Genomic DNA, 20,175 nt, shown 5'->3' with positions numbered 1-20,175 from the left:
CCTCACTCAGGTTAATTCAGCCCTAGGCTATGGCTATACCATACCACCTTACCCTGGAAATGAGCAAGGCCCCCGGAGTGGTCCTGCTCAGAGGAGGTGTAGGGGGGGAAGAGAAGTCAGCATGTGAGGTGAGCTGGTCCGGAATGTGGAAAACAGGGACAAGCCATCTTCCCGAAAGGCTGCTCACCTGAGACCCAGCCCTATTTGTTTCTTAGTTGATCAGGGTTGAGGACCAAGGTCAGAATTCAAGCCTGTGGCTCAGAGCAGTCTCGTCTTGCTCAGTATCTGCAGGACCCTGCGCCATCTTTGGCCTTGGTTTCCCCTCTGCAGGGCACTGTGTGGAGCAGCTCTGGGACCAAGCTCTCTAGGTTAGGGTAGACGGGAGCATGGAGGAAGGCAATAAGCTCTCACACCTGCTGCCCCATAGCTGTTCCTCCATCCCTGCAGCTGCTAACCACGATCCTGACCTGGGGGTTCAGGGAGCTAGGCAAGCCCCCCACAAGTTTTGGGGTCCTTGCTCCATTGACCAGTCCAGGCTGGGGATGTACATGGAGGTTGCTGTGGGCAGACTCCCAGCCTGGAAACCATGGGTCCCTTGCTCATGCTGCCTTTGCCTCCCAGAACCTACGTGCCCACACAGCTCCTAAGTACCAGACTCTTGCTCACAGTTCTGGGGGCAGGGGCTCAGTCACCCCCACTCACCATACTAGCTTGCCCCCACTATGTTCTGAGGTGGCTGTAGCCAGGGGTACCCCCATCTTAGCTACAGGACCCAAGATACACCTTCTTCCCTCCCTGCTCTATCCCCTCTGCACCTCTTTTCTGCATGGCCTTCTTACACTTCTCCCTGCCCCTTGCTATCTCTTGCCCAGTCTGACCTGACTTGACCATGTCCTGGAGGGGTCTCCAGGCTGGCTCCAGGACCCCTCTTCACTCTGCCCTGCTTCTGGCATCTCACCCCTACACCAGAATCCTCTCTCTCCTCTCATAAAGTCCCAAACACACGGCTGAAACACTCCTAGGGGAGTCCTCAGCCCCACCTATCCTTGCCCCAACTCTTTATTTTTTTTATTATTATTTTTTTAATGTTTATTCATTTTTGAGAGACAGAGAGAGAGTAAGGAGGGGCAGGGCAGAGTGAGAGGGAGGCATAGAATCTGAAGCAGGCTCCAGGCTCTGAACTGTAAGCACAGAGCCTGATGTGGGGCTCAAACCCACAAACCATAAGATCATGACCTGAGCCAAAGTTGGACGCCTAACCAACTGAGCCACCCTGGTGCCCCTTACTGCCACTCTTTAAATCCCCACACCCATAGCTCCAAATAACAGCCACCACCTCCTCTGCCATGTAGAGCTTGCCTTCCTCTCACTGCCTATTATCCTTGGCCCCCAACCCTTTCTGTTCTGGTAGGAATAATGTACTTGCCAGGCCTGAACAGCCCTCACTCTATGCCTATGCCACATGCAGTATTGCCCTTCTCCTTCTCCACTGGGTCAACTCCCTCTATTTGAGGAAACTTCTGGGCTCAGTTCAGATGTCTCCTCATCTGGAAAGACCTCCCAGCACCTCCCCCTATGGTTTTTGCCTCTGTACCTCCAACCAGGCTGAGAGCAGCTTTAGGGAAGCGGCAGGGCAGGTCTAGCTGCAGGTCCCTGACTAGGGCCAACAGAAAACACTGGGCCCCTGAACAAACAAAAGATGGGCAGTGGGCACAGTGCTAGAAGGAAGGTGTGGGAGGGAAAGGTGTGGGAGTGGATGGCCAAGGAGGGGCCAGAGAGCCTCATGGCCTGTGCCTGTACCCTGTGCTTTGCTGGAGGTGGAGGAGCAGGTGGAACTGCCCTGAGTTGGAGCCTCTGAATGGTTCACACCCTACTTGGTCCATATTTAGGAACTCATTTCCCACATGGATTAAAATAGTCCTTTTCTGAGTGCCAAGACCCTGAAAACAGACATGGGGTGGGGAAATGGCTGCCCCCAGAAGACACAATAAATGCCTCCACTGGCCTCTGTGTAGGGGAGATCACAGGGGCCAGAGCCCTGGACCTGGCCCCACCCAGGCCCAGCTCCCAAGAAATCTCCTGGGCTGTCACTCTTGATCCCTTTGGTTGGCTTTGAGTGTGGCCCCAAACCTCTTAAAGCCTCAGTTTCCTCATCTCTCTTCTCCATAGCCAGAGCCTTCTCCTCTTCCAGGAGTCCTCGCAATGTCACCTCTCAGAAGCCCTCCCTGACCACCCTGACTAAAGAGGACCTCAAGAGTTCCTCATTCTTCCTTCACCCTTTTTCTTTTCTTATACATGTGTTTTGTTCATTGAGGTATAATTCACATACAGTAAAATGCACAGGTCTCAAGAGCCCAGTTCAATGAGTTTTGATAGCTACACACCCCCGTGACCCACACTCCCATCAAGACAGAAGCACTTCCAGCGCCCTAGCGAGCTCCCACGTCATCACCCTTTTTACCTCCCTCCTGTGCAGCACTGGCTCACAACCTACAATTAGCTTGTTCCTTTGATAACTCCTTAAACAAACACACATATAGATACTGCACTCTCAACGTGCCTGGCTCTGTTCTGAGCACTTTATAGATATTAGAAGCAAGGGGCTTTGTTATCAGCACCCTTTAGCTGAGAAATGGAGACACAGAGAGGGAAAATACCTGATCCCAGGCCACACAGCTGATTCCCCAGCCAGCCTGGGACCATGCTGCCTCCCTCATGAGGCTGTGGGCCCACAAGGGCATGACCAGTCTGTGTGGTCACCTCTGGGTCCCAGTTTCTGGGCCTGGCACAGAGCATTGGCTCAGATAATATTTGTAGATTTATTGAACAAATAAATCTATAAAGTAAGGATAAGAGGATAAAACCTTCACAACCCATCATGAGAACAGAATAATATTAAATTGAGGAGGACCCAGAAAGGTTCAACGAATGAGAGACATGACTACCTGGCTAAACTTGCTCCTCACTATACCTCACCCACCCTCTCTGGTGAACCATATTTTACTGCCTCTTCTAAGGAGCCCATCCTGACTGCTCCAGCCCACAGTTATTGCTAGGAATTGGCTTCAGTCATGAAGGCACATGAATACATACAATCCTTCATAAAAGATGTCCCCAAGCAAGAGCCCCATTTACCCAGACATAGAAATGAGAACACAGCTAAGATATAGGAGACTCAGGTTCTACTTTTATTCTCAGTGTGACCTTGAGTGGTTCCTTTGCATCTCTGGCCCTCTTTCCCACAGAGGGCAACTACGGGCTTTGGGCTAGATTAGAGGAAGGGAAACCCCTGGTGATGGGCTCTTTGCAAAGTAACTACCTAGCCCCACTCCCACATCACTGCTTTCACAGAGTAGCCCCTGAGTCTCCCCTGTCCAAATATCTGAACCTTATGGGGGCCACCTGGTCTGCAGTCACAGCCAGGAAGAAAAAAAGGTGGGGTAGTCTTCTGACTCAGCAGACCCCCACCCTTGCCTCACTCCCATCCCATGCCCCCTGGGTCCCCCAGGGATCCACCAAAGCTGAGTGTCAGTGATGGCTCCTGGGCAGCTCGAGCTAGTGCCCAACAGGCAACCACACACCTGTGAGATGGAACTCTGGCTTTCTCCCAAAGGTGGGGCTCCTGGCAGTACATGAGGTGAGGGCCCCCACCACAGGTAGATAAGCATCAAATCTGAGATGACATATCTTTAAACAAATGACACTGCTATAGCTTCAGGTTTTGATGAAGCAGTTTCTACCTCTCCCTTCTCCCTCACTCTCCATTGCCAAAGTCTCCAAATTGTCCCCAGAGCCTACAGCCAAATGGCCAAGACCCCTGTCAACCCCAGCAGAGAGTAGACCCTGACAAAGATTGAGGCAGAAGGGCCAGTGCCCCTCCAGCAGCACCAGGTGGAACGGGAGTCTTGGGACTGACCAGGCCCCCTTTCTGCCTGCCTGCTGTGTCCCATCCCACCCGAGGACAGGCTTCACGTGTAGGTGGAGGAGCTCCCGAGTTCAGGAGCTGGGAAAGTGAGAGCAATGTTTGGCTGTTTGGAAAACAATTTGCAGTTTACAAAATGCTCTCTCTCCCCTTATCTCATGGGAATGCTGGTGCCGCCCTATGAGGTGAGCAGGGTGGGACCAGCAACCCCAATTTATAGACTGAGGAAAGAGAGGTGCAGGAGGATGAAGTCACTGCCCTGGGGCCACGAAGCTGGAGTGTGGCAAGGCTGAACAGGGAGGAGAAGGGACTTTTGAGAGTGTCCAGACAACCCCTCCCTGAGGGGAAATGAGAAGAGGGGGTGGCACCATATTGAAGAGGCACTGGCCAAAACTACTGCTTACAAGACTCGAGAAACTTGTTCTGAAATAAATGTGTGCATAGGTGTGTGCGAGAGCAGGGGTGTGTGTAGGGGTGTGCACAGGAACATGCATGTATAGGGGTGTGTCCCTGGGTATGTATGGGTATAGCGAGTATAGGGATGGGGGGATGTGTGCAAGTGAGGGGCCATGGGTATGCATGTGTCTCCAGCCCCTGCAATAATGACTCTGAAACCCCAGAGAGTGGGAACCACCCATCTGTCCATTTATTCATCCAACGGTTTCTATCTCTCTGAAGTGCCTATGAGAGTACTGGGCACAGAGAGGTGCCCAAGAAAGACTGGAGGTCTTGCTGCCACAACTCAACCTGTGATAGCCTTGCCCAAGCAGGTGACCAAGCCCAGACCCCTCTTCTCAGACCTCCTCTCTCACTGAGGCCCCGTCTTCTGTCTCACCTCACATTGTCCAGAGCTGTAAAAGCACTCTGTCTGCTTTCCTAGAGCATCAAACCGAGCTGGGATGTCTGTAGCAGCTCCATGAAGACACAGGTTTGGGACAAGCCCTCAACACCCTACTACAGCCGCCTCCCAGCCCCAGAAAGGCCCCCTACCCAAGCCCATATGCTCACCTGCATATCCAGTGTCCACATCCAGCTAACCCCAGGGCTCTTCTCAAGTAAAACTGTTCACAGTATCCCCATTTGTCTCACACACAGGAAGTCCCAAGGCCACCAACCTGATAGGCAGCCTCCCCCACCCCAACCCCCACACTCCCAGCCAATTAACCTGCAGCCTGGGCCAAGCTGCTGTGTGGCCTCAAGGGGAACACCCACTCCTTCCGGGGGAAGAGAGCTGGCTTGCAATCTCTCCCATCAGTGAGGCATTGACAAATTAAGAAATAGTAACTCTGGCATTCTTGACAACCCACAGTGTGAGAGACATCAACCTTACAGCAAAGGGAATCTCCTGGAGGTCAGGTACCCCATTGTTCTCACTGTCGGGTGAACCACTAGAGGTCTATTATTTTCACTCCTCTACTCATTGACAACATGTTTCAGGCATTTTATAATCCTCAAGCATGACAAAAAAAAAAACATTGGATTCTCTTTAGAATGAAGAAAAAAATAAAATGTACTAGACACCCATGTAACTGATAACTATAACTGAACACAGAACTTAATTCTTAGCTCCCTGGGCATCTTGGCAAAGAAGGACACCAGATAGACTCTGCTGCTTTTATCACCCCATGAAGAGAAGCACAGACATTCACTGAACTTTTTCCAAGACTAAATTCTTTAATTTTTTTAAGGTTTTTATTTTTTTCAAAGGTTTTTTTTGTTTGTTTCTTTCTTTCTTTCTTTTTTTGAGAGACCGAGACAGAACGCAAGCGGTGGAGGGGCAGAGAGAGAAGGAGACACAGAATCCGAAGTAGGCTTGGGGCTCTGAGCTGTTAGCACAGAGCCCAATGTGGGGCTTGAACTCCTGAACTGTGAGATCATGACCTAAGCTGAAGTCAGACGCAGTCAACCAACTGAGTCACCCAGGCACCCCTCCAAGACCAAATTCTTAAACAGATCCTGCCTTACATGAGGGAAAAGTATAACATTCTGACAATGCCTTCGACAATAATTTTCCAAGATACAGAAAGGTTCGCATGAACCTATCTGATAATAAACTCCCTCCTAAAGACTAAAGCCAATACATGGCACCGTAGCCTGGCACATCCACCAGGAGGCTGAGATAACATCACCAGACTCTTTATTTTCTAGGGATCCCAGCTTTGTTCTGTGCCAGAGTATGGACAAGAGAGAGGCAGAAGGACTGGTATGTCCACAACCCCCATCACCTCTTCTCCACTTGGCGGTCTAATCCCAGCCTTCAGAAGGGCAGAAAAGAGCTGCATTTCTTGATTACATCATGGTGCTCATGTCAATGCCCAACACTCAGGCAGCAGAACCAGATGGAATGTTATAGGAAAATACACATTTTCAACTCAAATTTTGTTCACTGTGGGGAAAGCTCTATTCTCTACAGAGAGAGGTTATGGATAATAAAAAGAACTTTGAACTTAACACCTTCCCTCCTTGACAAGAATATTCATTCAACTCAGCCATGTCTAAGGTCCCTTCTGGCTCCCAGTTCTGATTACTTGGCATTATCTTTTCCCATGGGGACAGATCTCTAATTTTATGAGAAACACATATCACTGGAATGGTAAGATTCATTTTATAGCCAGCTGTTGAGACCACCCCTGCCTTGTGCTGCTAATACCAGTGAGGGTTATTAACACACTTCACCCTGGCCCCTGGCCAGCCCCTGACCCTTGCTGGCTGTTCTGTCTACTCAGAGCAGTAGCCATAGCCTCAGAGATGGGGTGGTATGGATTGACATCAAGTTCAGGATTCAGAGGCAGGAATTTCCTTCTTGAGGCCTCAGTATCTTCTTATAAAGACAGAGCTATGCCCCTCATCTCCCCCACACTCACTGCCTCCACTCCCCCACCCCCATCCCCGTCCAAGGACACTAGTGCTGTTTGGAGAGTGTCAAATCTAACTTTTTAACCACAGCTTCGAATTAGAGCATCAGTCATGTGCCATTATTCTCTCACACACTCATTTCTCCAGCTTTTGTAGCTCATTAAAGGAGCTAATGGAACCAATTTTGCAACTATGCATTAGTTGGCTTCGTGCCAGATCAGACCTCACTTCATTATGTTCTGACTCCTGTCCTCCGCTTGCCCTGTCCATTTACCTCTCCCCCTCAGAGGCTAAGTTCCAGGGAAGTTAGCTCTCATGATACCACTGACCCCAAATGCCCAGGTCTAGCTGGATGCTCAGGGACTGATAGAGTCTGATCAGTTTTAGCAACCCCTTCATGACAACTGCTTCCCTGGTGCTGTCAGTGGTGTGTTGGCCACAGCATTTGGTCACAGACATCACCTCGTTCAGTGCTCACCATATCCCAAGAAGAACCAGTATCATCCTTTTAGCTGTGGGGAAACTGTGACTCTGAGAGGTTAAGTGACTTGCCCAAAGTCACACAGCTGGGCAGTGAGAGTCTGGACTTGAACCTGCCTGTTGGCTAGTAGGCAGTGGGGACCAGGCAGACAGCTGCTTTGCTCCTTTCATATGTGGGGTTTGGCCCCACACCCTGGGGTCTAGAATAGGCTCTGCCACTTGGTGGTTATTGTAATAGTGGCTGAGGAGACTCAGGCTCAAGGAGGTTTGGGGGCTTCTCAGGGTCACATGGCTTACATATGGCCACCTCTGGCAGCCAGGAGTCTTTGGGGAACCAGGATTCAACCCTCATGCTCAGGGAGGCCTGCCCATTTTACAGATCCTTTCCCCACTTCTGCAAACATTTACTGGCCCTACCTGAGGGCTAGGCCCAGAGCTAGGGCTGTGAATGCAGCCACAGGCACTCTGTCCTCAAGGATTTGGGGGTTCACAAATGAGTTACTGCAAATCAGGGTACTTGGTGAGGATGTAAACTCTAGGAAACTAGTCCTGGCTCCTTCTCCCCCTTTTCTTTTCTTTCTAGATCCAGAACCTGGCAGAGCAGGCAAGATGGATAAGTCTAGCCAAGAGAGACTAAAGTAAGGGGAGCCCACAAACAGCCCCCTTGCAGGCCAAGGCCAGAGCACCTGATGGCAGGGAGTGAAGCATGGGGATGAGAGCAGGACAGCTGATTAGCTGGAGCCTCCCTCACCATCTCCCACTACAGTCCTGGAAGGGGAGAGGGTGACTGAGGCTCCAAGCAGGAGATCTGACACACATTTGGAAATTGCCGACTCTCAGGAACACAAGACCCCTCAGTTTACTAAATTTTGATGGCCTCAGTTTATCTGTTTCCCACCAGTCACAGATAACCTGGAAATAAAGGCAGAAGTACCAGGTCTGGGGAGAGGTGGAGATAGTTGGGAGAGGTGAAGAATGCTTCCAGAGAGAAGGAGCTGAGGTGGGCTCCAAGGCAGGGAGAGACAGAGACAGCAGGAACAGAAGTGTGGGCTGGGGCAAGCCTAGAGATCCCAGTGCTGTAGCCTGGGGGTCATGTAGTACGAAGGATTAGCCATGGACATGGGACTCCAGGTCAGACAGACCCAGAGGCCAGATGCAGAGGCCGCTTTCATTCTCCATCCTCCACTTGCCTATAAGCTTTGGGTAGGCCATTCAACCTCTCTGAGCCTAACTGGTCCAATCTGGAAAATGGGAACCGTGACAGTATGCAAATTCCCAGGTGACCATGAAGACGGAATAACACAGAGAGCTCAGATTAGCACAGTGCCAAGTGCATACTGAGCGGATATGGGCTTCGAGGTTTCCTCGGCTTCGGGATTCCTCTGGGTCTGCCCTGAGGTGGCCCCACACTCTTCATGTCCCTGTTCTACAAAACCTGGGGAAATCCAGATGCAGCCTCTGGCATCCAGCCTCTGGGATCCAGCCAGTCATAGGAAATGGTCTCAAATCCTGAGGGGGGGCAGGATTAGACCTGGCTTTGCAAAAATTAATGAAGAATCAAAAGTCTATGGATCCTGTTTTTCTGTGAAAGATCCGTGAGGAGGGGACAGACCCTATCTGGTGGTGAGAGGGTGAAAAGGGGAGAGACCCTAGGGGAAGGGGGGGAAGCAATGTGGAGAGCAGGAGGCCCAAGCCAGGGAACTCACCCGGCTCTCAGCTTTGGCAGACTAGAGGAGAAGCACATCTTCACTCTCTTGCGTGGAAGCCACCTTTACACTCTCAACTCCTCTGTGCATCCTTTTGAGCAAAGTTCCCTTTTGCAAAATGTGTGGTGACCCTGGGGCCTACCCCTTAACTTCTCTGAGCCCCAGGTCCCCATCTGTGGTATGTTCCTCACATATGGCAATAGGGACAGGAGGACAAGCTGGTCTGGGACTACCAACATCTACTGCACAGGTGGAAAAAGGGGCCCAGAGAGAGCTACAACCCCTATACAAATATATCCCGCTCAGAGATTACACATGAAGTGGCCACACCAGAACTCCCTGTGCCCCAGGCAGGCACACATTCTGCCCACAGCCTTCTGACAAGGGGGCTAAGGAAAGGCCCCTTAGGTGCCTTGTGAGGCCCCTGAGTACATACTCAGAGGATCCGGGTTCTATTATCCTCCTTTAGCTTCTTAGAGGAAAAAAGCGCTTTTCTGTCAAAATCTGCTATATAATTGGTGAAACGTTACCCTGGTTCTGTTTCTCCTATGACAGTGTAAAAATAGGACTGGAAGATTTCAGCAAATGCAAATGTTTTATTCTAACCTCAGAAGCAATGTTCCTTCAGTGATCCCTCCTTGTGAAGAGACCCCCACCCCAGCCAGTCTATGACCCACATTGTGCCACAGCGATGTCTACATAGCCGCTGGGGCTACAGAGGGCAGTGGCCACCTTCCCTAAGCAGAAGGTGACCAGGGCACCCAGCAGGCCATGCCTCTGGCCAGCCCTGGAGATAGGAAATCCAGCATCCTCTAGCTCTGAGAAGAGCAACTGCTGGTCTCTGTCCCCCTGGAGATGTCACAAAGATATTAAAGGATTGGATGTGTGTGGGAGATGGGGCTGTGGGTTACATATTGGAATACTTGGAGAGGCAAAGTGTAGAGACCCTAGGGAACTTTCTAACTCCATCCCCAAGATCTGCTCTTCCTGAAGCCAACAGTCAACATCCTATTTGTTGGCATTGCTCTCAATTCACTTGGTTACATCCATGTCCCTGCAGCTCCCCACACAGGCTTGGGTGAGCACAGGCAGCCACTGCCTTACTCAGGCTTCTCTCAGGAGAGGCAAGTGGCTTTCAACCTCCGTTGGCGTTCCCCACTGCCCCCCCAGCCTCTCTCTCTCTTCTGCTGCTGTTCAGCTAGAGGGCTCTGGGGGTTCCAACACCCAGCCAACTCCTGGGAAATTTTCTTGTCTCTGATCATGCCATGGAGCCATAACCATGAGGAAGGGGAAGTCCTCTGAGAGACCAGGGTAGTGGCCCTGCAGCACTGAGGGATACTCCTGTCACAGGAATGGGCAAATAGTAGTGACTCATCCCCATTCTCTCAGACCTCCCTAGAGTAAAGATGCACCCTGGTACAGGCTCAGCCTGACTAAAGTCTTGAACTAAGCAATGGAGTATAGTGGAAAGAAGTCTTCAAACCTAAGTCATAACCCCAGAGCCCCTGTCCGAGAAAAACATAGCTCCTGCTGGTAGGTCACACAGCTGACTATTCCCCTGGCAACATTTACTAGCTAGGTCAGGAGAGGCATCTTGGGGCCCCCTCTAGACAGTCTCCAAGCTGCCCTTCTACTTGTGCCACTACCTACCTGCCTGCTTCCCTGGCACTGCCCACGATCACTGGCCACCAAAAAAGTCTTCCCCTGCTAGAAGGGCGGACCTTGTCAAGCAAAGCAGCCACCTCCTCATCTTATAGATGGGTAGACTATGGCCTGAGAGAGAAGTCTAGCTCCTGATCCCCAGGGATAGCTTTGAGCCACAACTTAGCTGCCCACAGGCCAGGGTTCCAGCCCAACTAGGGCATGCTCCTGCTCTGACTCTGAATGAATTACTTTGTCTTTCTGAGTCTCAGTCTCTGCATCCATGACATGGGAGTGATAAAACCCATTCTTAGATTCTCCTGTGTTTGTGTTTAGCATGTAGGAAGCACTCAAGGGATATGTGGGTGCCCTTATCCCATCCCCCACTCCTAACGCCTACGCTGTATGCTATTGCCTGCCAGAGAGCCTGGAGAGTACCTGCCAGTCCCTCTGCCACACCCTGAGAAGGGGGACTGTTTATGTTGGGGGAACACCTACGGAAAAAGTTGTGAGCTCCTTGTTGGAGGCTGAACCCTGAGGAATGGGGTATTGTGTGGCAGTTCTAGGCCCTGGCCCATCACACCCCTAAAAATAGCCTCTGAGTGTCAGTGAGGTGAGGAGGTCAAGTTCAGGGTGCAGGCTAGAGAGTCAGATGTTCTGGGGTGCTCATCCCAGCTAGTGTGGGGCAGCCCATAGGCAGAATTGGCCTGTAGAATAGAGGTAAGTTGCACCTAATATTCAATCCCTTCCAACCTCTCCACAAGTTCCTCCCACTGGCTCTGAGGCCCTGGCTCAGACCCCAGCTCCTTCTCTCCTCAGCCTCAGCCAGAGAATCCTTGGGAGTCACAGTGCTCTTGGTCTCGCACTGTTGTCCTAGCAAATGTCTCAGACCACTGAGCCATAAAAGGAGACCCAACAGTGGAGGCCACAGCTGAAACTGACTTCCCACACTCCACAGGAGACACCTCGGGTTACAAGCTTGGCCCAAATGTTCCTGACTCCACTGCACTGGCTGCCAAGGCCACCAGCACCTGGTCAAGCAACAGCAGCAAGAGGGGACATTGTGAGTGGCATGGGCACAGCAAGATGCTCCTCCTTCCTGTCCTACACCTACCCTACACTGCTGGGGGGAGACTTTCAGGGTGACTAGGATGAATTCCCAGCACCTGACTAGCCCCCATCTGTCCTAATCCTGCCCTCAGCCTGTGGGCTTCAGAGAAGAGCCCAGCTAAGCCTGAAATCCCTAAAACAGAAAGTGACAAGGCCAGAGAGGGGAAGGACTAAGTGACAGCAGGAGAGACAGAGGGGAAAGAAGAAATTAACAGGACAGAGCAGAAAGTGCTATAAAGAGAAAGCAGCAAGGACAAAGCCCTAGCCTTTAAAAAAAAAAAAAAAAAAGGCAACCCTAATACCAAACTCACCACACACAAAAAAAAAAAACCCCCAAAATCAATATTCTCAGCATCTCTGGCCTGTCCAGTGCTGAAAAGGCCTCCTGAGGCTCCTTGTTCCCCCAAACAGCAGCCTCCTCTCATACTCCTGCTCTAAGAAAACCCCCATGGTTCCCAGCAGCAGGATTTTATTCACAATCACACAGGGCCTAATCCACTTAGTTCCAAAAGGGTGGGAGGGTAGGGGGAGGGAGTCCAGGATACAAAGTTCCTTTCACACTATTCTTTCTCACTCCGCAAGGGGTTGGCTTCCCCAGGTGCATGATGAGCCCAAGGGAGTCCTCATAAAGGCTGATAGTGTGCCACCAAAAAATGCACTCGAGCAGCCCCAAATGAGAGCTCTGCCCTCTGAGAGTGTCTGGTGGCCTGTACTGTATCATAGCAGGAACACAGGGATAGTTACGGCCACCAAGACTAAATCCTCCTTCCAGCCACATGTTCAAACCCAGGGTTCGAGTACACCACAGAGATGATGATTTTGCAAAAGATTCCAAAAGTGCCTTTTTGTCCAGGGTCACTCAGGGGGAAAGTGGCAGGAAGGATTTCAAGCGCAGAGCCCTTCTCTCTCTCAACCCCAGGCAGCCTCTCATAATACATGAGATCTTGAACAGACAGGAGCAAGACCAGCAGAACCAAAATTCTCCTAGAAAACCAGTGAAAGCCATGTTCTTATTGTCCTAAGAGCAGCAGAACCACCCATGCAGGAGGGCTTGGTGTGCACTCTTACCACACTTAGGGCTGACTGCAGTCTTCAGCTCTTGCCTGGTGACCATCACCTTCAGGCACACAGTCACCAGGCTGGAATCAAAGGAGGTGAGGGATGCAACCCAAAGGGGATACTCCACCTGCTACTCCACCCAAAGGGGATGCTCCACCTGCTGCCCACTCACAGGGGTGTCCCATGATGATATCCCAAGGAGGACCTTGGAGAGAAAGATGAGGGATCCACATAGGGAAATAACTTCCCCAAATGCAAACCTCAGGAGACATGACAGACCACTGTTGTCACAGAGACTGGGCCCTTCCCACACAGCTTGAACTGAAGGACAGTCCAGGTGACCCAGAAGCTCCTCGAGCACCCTCAGCTACAATGCTCTACAGTGGTTCTGATGATGTTACAAAAGAAAGCTCTGGGGGAAGGGGGGAGGATTTTTGCCCACTTTGTGGGACAAATGGGATCCCACAATGGGATACCAAAGACAGAGGTCCCTAGGGGTGAGATATGAATCTGAGTTGTAGGCAAATGAGGAGGGAAAGTGACTGACCCTTTTTCAAGGCCCTTCTTCCCATGTAGTCCCTCTACGGCTCCCCAGGGTTCATTGGGGTCTGTACACCTGCCCTGCTAAGATCAGCCACATCCTGCCAGGACACATGACTGTGAGTAGTGAAGCGGTACTCCACAGAAGGTGCTGAGTTGTCCAAACTAGGCATGCTGTCACACACACACCCTGTGCCCTCCTCTGTCGTCCACATCCTTCTCAGACCAGAGGCCTGGATTAAAGCTGGCAGTCTCTTCCAGGAAGTCTCCCCTGACTGGCCCAGCCCTGACACAGTTTCCTCTCGCCCACTCACCAACCTGACTTCCTGCCTGTGGCAGTCTGGACTCCACTGAGCTGGGCTTGTCTAACTCAAAAGGCTTGAAACAAACCACACAACCTTTCTGAGGCAGTCCCACAGCCATCATGGCCCTTGTGTGCTGGTCTGTGGGACCACTTGTCTGCTCACAAGCAGACGGTCCTGCACAGTGAGGAGAGACAAATACCAACGGCATCACTTGGGGCCAGCTGGGGCTATTAGGGTATCCCAGTGGAGCCACAGAAGATAATGACAGCACCCTTCCAGGGGCAAAGTCTTTGAGACCCTACCATGTCCTCATAAACTAGCATGAGGCACGGGGTGACTTAAATGCTAAGACTCTGACATCAAATTGCCTAGATTCACATCACAGCCCTGCCACTGAACAGCTGTGCGTCTTGGGCAAGTCGTTCACCTTGCTGAATAGCAACGACTTTGTCCATAAAATGGGAATGACAAGAATTATGTAAGATAACACAGCTCATGCATTGGGGATAGAACCTGTCAGAACAGTCTGGAAAACTGTTGTCCATTTATGAGAATAGTAGAATCTGCAGCACCAAGGCCTGAAGATTGGGTCAGCTCGTGATAGGGTGGGAAGACCCTGGCAGTCCCAGCACAGTTTGGGCTTTGAGCACAGTTTCTAAATGCATGAGCAGGTATGAAGCAGCTCAAACAATCAATCTCTGCCCAAAACCCCACTACTAGCAGGTTTTAGGGTTTGATGCCCTTCCTAGGATCTTTGTTTAAACAGTAAATTGCCCCCCACCCCCGGCAGTTTAGAAGGTTCCACCAGCATGGTAGCATATGAACTCCTCAGATTCTTTCCTTTGAGGATAGGGACAGCCTGAGGGGGTAGGTTGGGTACAGTGAAAGCCCTGCCAGGGACTCCATTGGACAGGGCTGCCAGCCCTTCCACACACTTTCTGACTTACTGCCTGGATAACAAATGGCCCCGCCAACGCTAATCCAACCGGTCTGGAGTTGGTAGGTGAGGGGGTGGCGCTGCCAAATGAGAAAGTACCTGGCCTGCCTGGCAGCCCCACCCAGCCTCAAATCCAGCTCTGCAGCACCAGCTTCAACAGGCCAGCCCCACCCACGGAGCAATGTGGGGAACTCTCTGGCATAGGGACCCAGCATCCCACCACTCCACTCTATTTGAAGAAAAAGGGAAGAGGAGGGCACTGGGAGCCCCAGGGCCTCCAACATACTTAGTTGCCAGAAAGGAGGGCCCCTAGCCCCCGAGCCCAGAGAGCAGCGGCAGGAAAGAAGACTCCACTTCTCCCACATGCAGAACCCCTCTGTCTTCTCAAAGTTTTTCATTGCTTTAATTTACCTAAGTGCCATGGTCACTTCTGCCTGCCATGAGGCAGAGGACCATCAGTGGGCTGGGCAAGAAGTCAGGAGGGGAGGAGATTCTGGCCTCTGCTACAATCTTTCATCTCAATCAAGCTACATGATTTCTGACCACAGACTCCAGGTCACGATTTTCACATATGTGATAAAGGATTGAGGGGTGTGTCTCAGATGTGGTGGGGTAACTAACAGGGGACAGATATGCAGGGCTGCACCCTGTTAGGAGTGAAACTGAGGCATACTGGTTCCTCAGGCAGGCCTAGAAGGAGGCCCAAGCAGGTCAGTGGGAGGCAGTCTCCTGCCCCCCATGCTTGATGGGCAGTCCTCTAGGTCCTGCCAACAGGACTGCAGCAAGTGCTTAGGGGGGACAGGAGAGTGGAAGGACTTGCAGCAGTGGAAGCTGGCCTCGAAAGGGAACCGCTGAGTGTGAGTGAAGCCAAGATGGGCCACGGCAGTGGTCAGGAGCGGAGGGAAAGCGGAAGAGGCCCAGCTCTCTGGGGAGGAGCCTGCTTCTCCAGGGCCCCAGAGAATAGCAACAGCTACAAGGACATTGACCACAACTCTTCCTGTTTGATGAGGGCCTGCTGCATTCCAGGCTTCAGGGTAAGCACTATCTGCCATCTTGGATGACAGGCTCAAGAGGACAGGCATGGAGAGAGGCCAGAGCACTGGGCTTGGACCACCAAGAAGGGCAGAGAAGCCAGGAGCTAAGCAGAAAAATACCACCCTCTTCCTCAAAGCTAGAGCCACCACGCACAGTACAGGTACGATGTGCAGAAGTTGTACTAGTGCCATCTTGGAAGATGGTAAAGACCTGCCAGATGGTAGAAACTTCCAGACTTGGTCACTGGAGTCGGACGAGGGTCAAGAAAAGGAAGTTGTTGGAGTGGGGCCCACATCTAATCCATGTTCCCTTTAAGGGCCAACTTAGGGCCAGGTCCTGAAAGTTCCAAGCCAGTAGCCCTAGCCATACTCATCCATAAACCCTAAAGGGGTACAGCAGGGGAATTTATTCTAGGCACGTCCTAGCTCTCAGTCCAGAAGAGGGAAAGCATTGAGGCCCTAGATTCAAGAAGAGGTGCCTTAGAGACTGTTGCAGTCAGAAGTTCCCCCAAGTCACTTGTCAAACACAGAACCTATGGGGAAGGGCCTAGACCGAGCCCTGCTTAAAGCTGGTGCTTCCTGGGCCCACAATTTCTGGCCTCCCCCTCTATCCCTGCCTCCTTCACAGCATTTGGAACACCATGGGGCTGGTCAGAGCTCAGCCTTGGCTCACAGGGCTAAAGCCTTGGTATTAAGAAGAGGTTCTCTGGCCTCAGTTGGCTCCTTGCCTACCCAAATTGCCCCTTACCCCAGCAGAAGTGAGAGAACTAAGATGATGCTGAGCGAAGGGGTAGAAACTCCCCACTGAGAAGAGCTACTTCCCCCTTGAAGGACTCGGAGGAGAGCCCCCCAACCCCACTTCGCTGCTGGGTTAAGTAGCTGAAGAAACCGTGCCTGAGACTCAGCCTTGCCAGCCCAGCTTCCTCTAGACCTATTAGCCCCAGTGCCCCTAAGAAAGACACAGGGAGTTGGGGCCAGGTCCCTGCTCAGTTACTTGCAGAGACTGTACCCTAAATAAGACCTATAGCCCCTCCAGGCCTGCACCAGGCCCAGTACCAATTACTCTACAGGCATCATCACATTCCAAGCTCACATCAACCCCTTATCTTTCCCCCTGAACAGAGACAGAAACCTGGCTTCCAGAGTCCAGGACCTCATCCAAGGTCATGGAGCTGGCAAATGCAGGCCAGAGATTAGAGCCACATCTGCAGAACTCTGCACTCAAGCTCATAATTACAGTGTCTAGAAAAGTGAGAAGATCTTTTGTAGTATTCTAACCTCCAGGAGCCACTTTCTCTGCCATGATCTACCTATTCAGGTGGCCACTGGCAGAAACCACGATGGAGTGAAGTTCCCAGTGATGACAGATTCAAGGGATTCTGGGTATGGGCAGGGTCCTGGGCCCAGAACTAAGTGACTTAAGCCAGAACTATGTGGCTAGATCAGCCACTTCCAGAACTCCCTGGATTCCATCTGTATTAGTGAGTTCTTAGGCAGGCCTCCAGGGAGGCTGTGGTGTGACATGTATAGGTGGCTGGCACCCTCTCTGCCCAGGAACCAGGGTGGGTCAGGCTTGGAGCAGGTCCTGCCCCTTTCAACATGGGGCCTGTGACTCAGCTGGAGCCCATCAGCAGCCTCCTGCTCACAGAAGTGAGAGGCACCATCCTTGCCCCCCAGCCAACCCTGGGAATCTCCCACCACTGCAGCCCAGGCAGGTAGGGCCACAAGAGAAAGCAGCCCCACCCCAAGCCTTGGTGGGGACTCAGCCTCATGCAGAGGGAAACTCAGATCCATTCCAGAGCTTCTCAGAAAAAGAGGAGGAAGGGGGTGGGGAGAGGGGAAAGAGAAGACATGTAAGGAACAACCAAGCTGAGTAAGTCCCCCACCCCCCACAAGCTGCTGGAACACAGAGGCCCACTTCTTCCCTGCTTCCGGGTTGAACAGCCTCTACTCATACTGACTCCACCCCTTGCTCTCTGGGACATCCTGAGCTTAGCTAGGCTGAGCCTCGACTTCCCCACCTGTAAAGCAAGAATGATCAGGAGCCTGAACTTACAGGGTAGTGTAAGGATGAAAGGAGATACTGATCATAAAAAGCTTAGCAGGGGTCCTCGGCTTATGTGCACCCACAAGTTTCTGCTGTTGGGCCATCCGGGTTACCCACGAGGGGTCACTGACCTTCAGGGCACACTTCTGCCCAGTACGCCTGTGGAAGCACTCCAGCACCTTGCCGTTCACACCCAGGCCCAGCACCTGCTTGGACAACTGGTAGTCGTCAGTCACTGCATACTTCTTGGGCTCCCTCCGCCCCCCGAGGGCAGGAGCGCCAGTTGAGCCGGGTCCGCAGGGTGCACCCTGCGGGGGCGCGGGCCCCCCCTGCTCCTCTGCTGTCTCGTCATCCATGGCCCCTGTGGGGCGCTTAGAAGCGACCCCAGCCTGGCGTGTCCAGGGCCACCTGAGGGAGAAGGGAAGAATGAGTTCCTCTCAGACTCCTCCGATACACCGCAGTATTGGAGCCCTAGAGCCCATCTGGGACGAACTGCCCGAGAGTACAGAGGCGAGGCAGGGCGGGTGGTCGCACAACCAGACTCTAGGGAGTTCGGCCTGACACCTGTCTAGAGGGTAAAGGGTCGGGCGCCGAGGAGCCGCAAGGTTCTGGGAGCGGGAGGTGTAGGGGGCCCTATGAGGGCGTACCTGGCGAGGGCGTATCTGACAGCAGAGTACCTCGCGGCCGGCGAGGGGCAGGGACCGCGGTCTCGGGAGCCCGCGGCCGCGAGCGCCTTGAGCCGAGTCGCTCCGCCGGCGGCCCACGTGACCTTCCCCCTTCTTTCCCTCCCGCCCCGCGCGTCCCAGACTTGAGACCGGGCTAGGTCAGCCTTAAAGGGCCAGGCGGACCCTAGCAAGACCTGGCGTGGAGGGAGCCTCCGGAGGGCCCCTCCCCGGAGCCCAGACGGAAATAGGGGGTGTGGCTTCTCGGAGGAGAGCGGAAACCTCCTAGGCTCTGGAGGCCCGGGGGCCCGCGAGGGCTGTGCGAGCCCCGGAGTTTACCGGCGGCCTACGAAGTGACAGCGCTGGAAGTCTTGTTTCTCTTGGAGCCTCAGGAAGCCCCTTGAGTCGGGCGTTTTCTCTGCATGCTGCCAGGCCGCCCTCCAGCAAAGCTTGTAAGGCTTGCGACTTCCTTAGTGGTGGCCCACCGCCAGAATACCTAGTCTTAATCTTTGCCATCAGTCCACGTGAAATGGCATTTCGTTGTGATTCGCATTTATCTAATCGCTAGGGGCTCTGGGTATCTCTCGCCTTCTGTGCATCTCCTGCTCATATCCGTGGCTTGTTTTCCTTTGAGATAAAGCGTCTTTAGACCAGATATCCTAAATTCCCATTTGTCAGATGCATCAGCTTTTTCACTTTCTGGTTTGGGCTTTTGGTATCGTGTTCAAAAAGTCTCCTCCTCCCACCCCTGATACTCTTTAGCTATGTAGTGTTCGCTTCCACATTTAGATCTCTATTCTGAGCCCATTTTAGACCACCTTAGGTATTTTGATACAGTTTTCCCATCACAGGCTGTTAAACAACTCATTTCACAGATGAGGAAACTGAAGACCCTGAGAGAAAACAATTTATCTAGAGTCGCAGGGGGTGTCGTTCTTTCCTGGGAGAAATCTGCACTACTCCAGCACACCCCTCACACTCCGCAAGCCTCAGACTGAGGTGGTTCACTTGGCACCGGGAAAGTGAGGCTTGGGTCATGAGCGCTTCACGGGCCTCTGCTGCCATCTACAGGTCACTGGCAGGACTGCAGGCACTGTGTCCTAGGTTTCACCCGGAGGTGTCTCTGAGGCAGGGCTAGCGCTCTCACCCACCTCTCCATGCCCCAGCACAAATAAACGGATCTTGACGTACATGGACTCCTGGGGTCCTGCAGGTCCAAGGCTCTTCAGGGCAGTTCCTGGAGAGCTAGTACCTGCTGTGTGCAAGCATTGAGCTGGAGTAAATTGCCCAAGTCTCTGCCCTGTCTCCTTGAGACAGCCTTCAAGCTAGCAAGGTTCAGTGAAACAGTGGTCCTGATGATGGCCTCACATGATTGTACTGAACCCTTCCTCTGGACAAGACACTGCGTGGATGTTCTACCTGGGCACTCCATGACCTCACTAGGACCAGAGTAGGCAAGGCTAAACCCATCCCACACAGCCTACACGACAGACACACAAGACATACAAGCCCTAGATATCAAGCGACCTGTCTGAGATCAGTAGCTGTCATGGCAGAGTCTCCATCCCAACCCCCAAAGAACAACTCCAGGGCCCAGCTCTCACCCTGAAATGATGCTCTCCTGCTCTGTGCCTCCCTGCCCCCTTCCCACATCCACATGTAAAAATATGCTCTCACGACAGAAATGCTGATGCATAGGAGCACATGTACCCCAATGTTCATAGCAGCAATGTCAACAATAGCCAAAACATGGAAGGAGCCTAAATGTCCATCACCTGACAAATGGATCAAGAAGATGTGGTATATATTCACGATGGAGTACTACATGGCAATGAGAGGGAATGACATATGGCCCTTTGTAGGAAAGTGGATGGAC

The 20,175-nt window shown here is 52.3% G+C and overlaps 1 protein-coding gene across 4 annotated transcripts in view; it reads right to left on the bottom strand.

Annotated features, from left to right (window-relative positions):
* Positions 1–20,175, bottom strand: part of MAPKAPK3 (MAPK activated protein kinase 3) — a 32,424-nt gene that overhangs the window by 9,524 nt on the left and 2,725 nt on the right. For 2 of the 4 annotated variants that reach the window (XM_029916719.1, XM_029916718.1), the window contains one exon: positions 17,769–18,045. In XM_029916719.1, coding sequence (XP_029772579.1) covers positions 17,769–17,993 — 225 coding nt within the window. In that variant the 5' untranslated portion in view covers positions 17,994–18,045. Of the gene's footprint in view, positions 1–4,930; positions 5,012–17,768; positions 18,046–18,284; positions 19,167–20,175 lie in introns of those variants that run through there. The other 2 variants (XM_029916717.1, XM_029916720.1) reach the window with 2 other exon arrangements.

Source organism: Suricata suricatta, chromosome 12 (assembly GCF_006229205.1).
Source record: "Suricata suricatta isolate VVHF042 chromosome 12, meerkat_22Aug2017_6uvM2_HiC, whole genome shotgun sequence".
Taxonomy (NCBI): domain Eukaryota; kingdom Metazoa; phylum Chordata; class Mammalia; order Carnivora; family Herpestidae; genus Suricata; species Suricata suricatta.
Note: the sequence above shows the minus strand (reverse complement) of the source record. Positions and strands in the feature narration are given on the sequence as shown.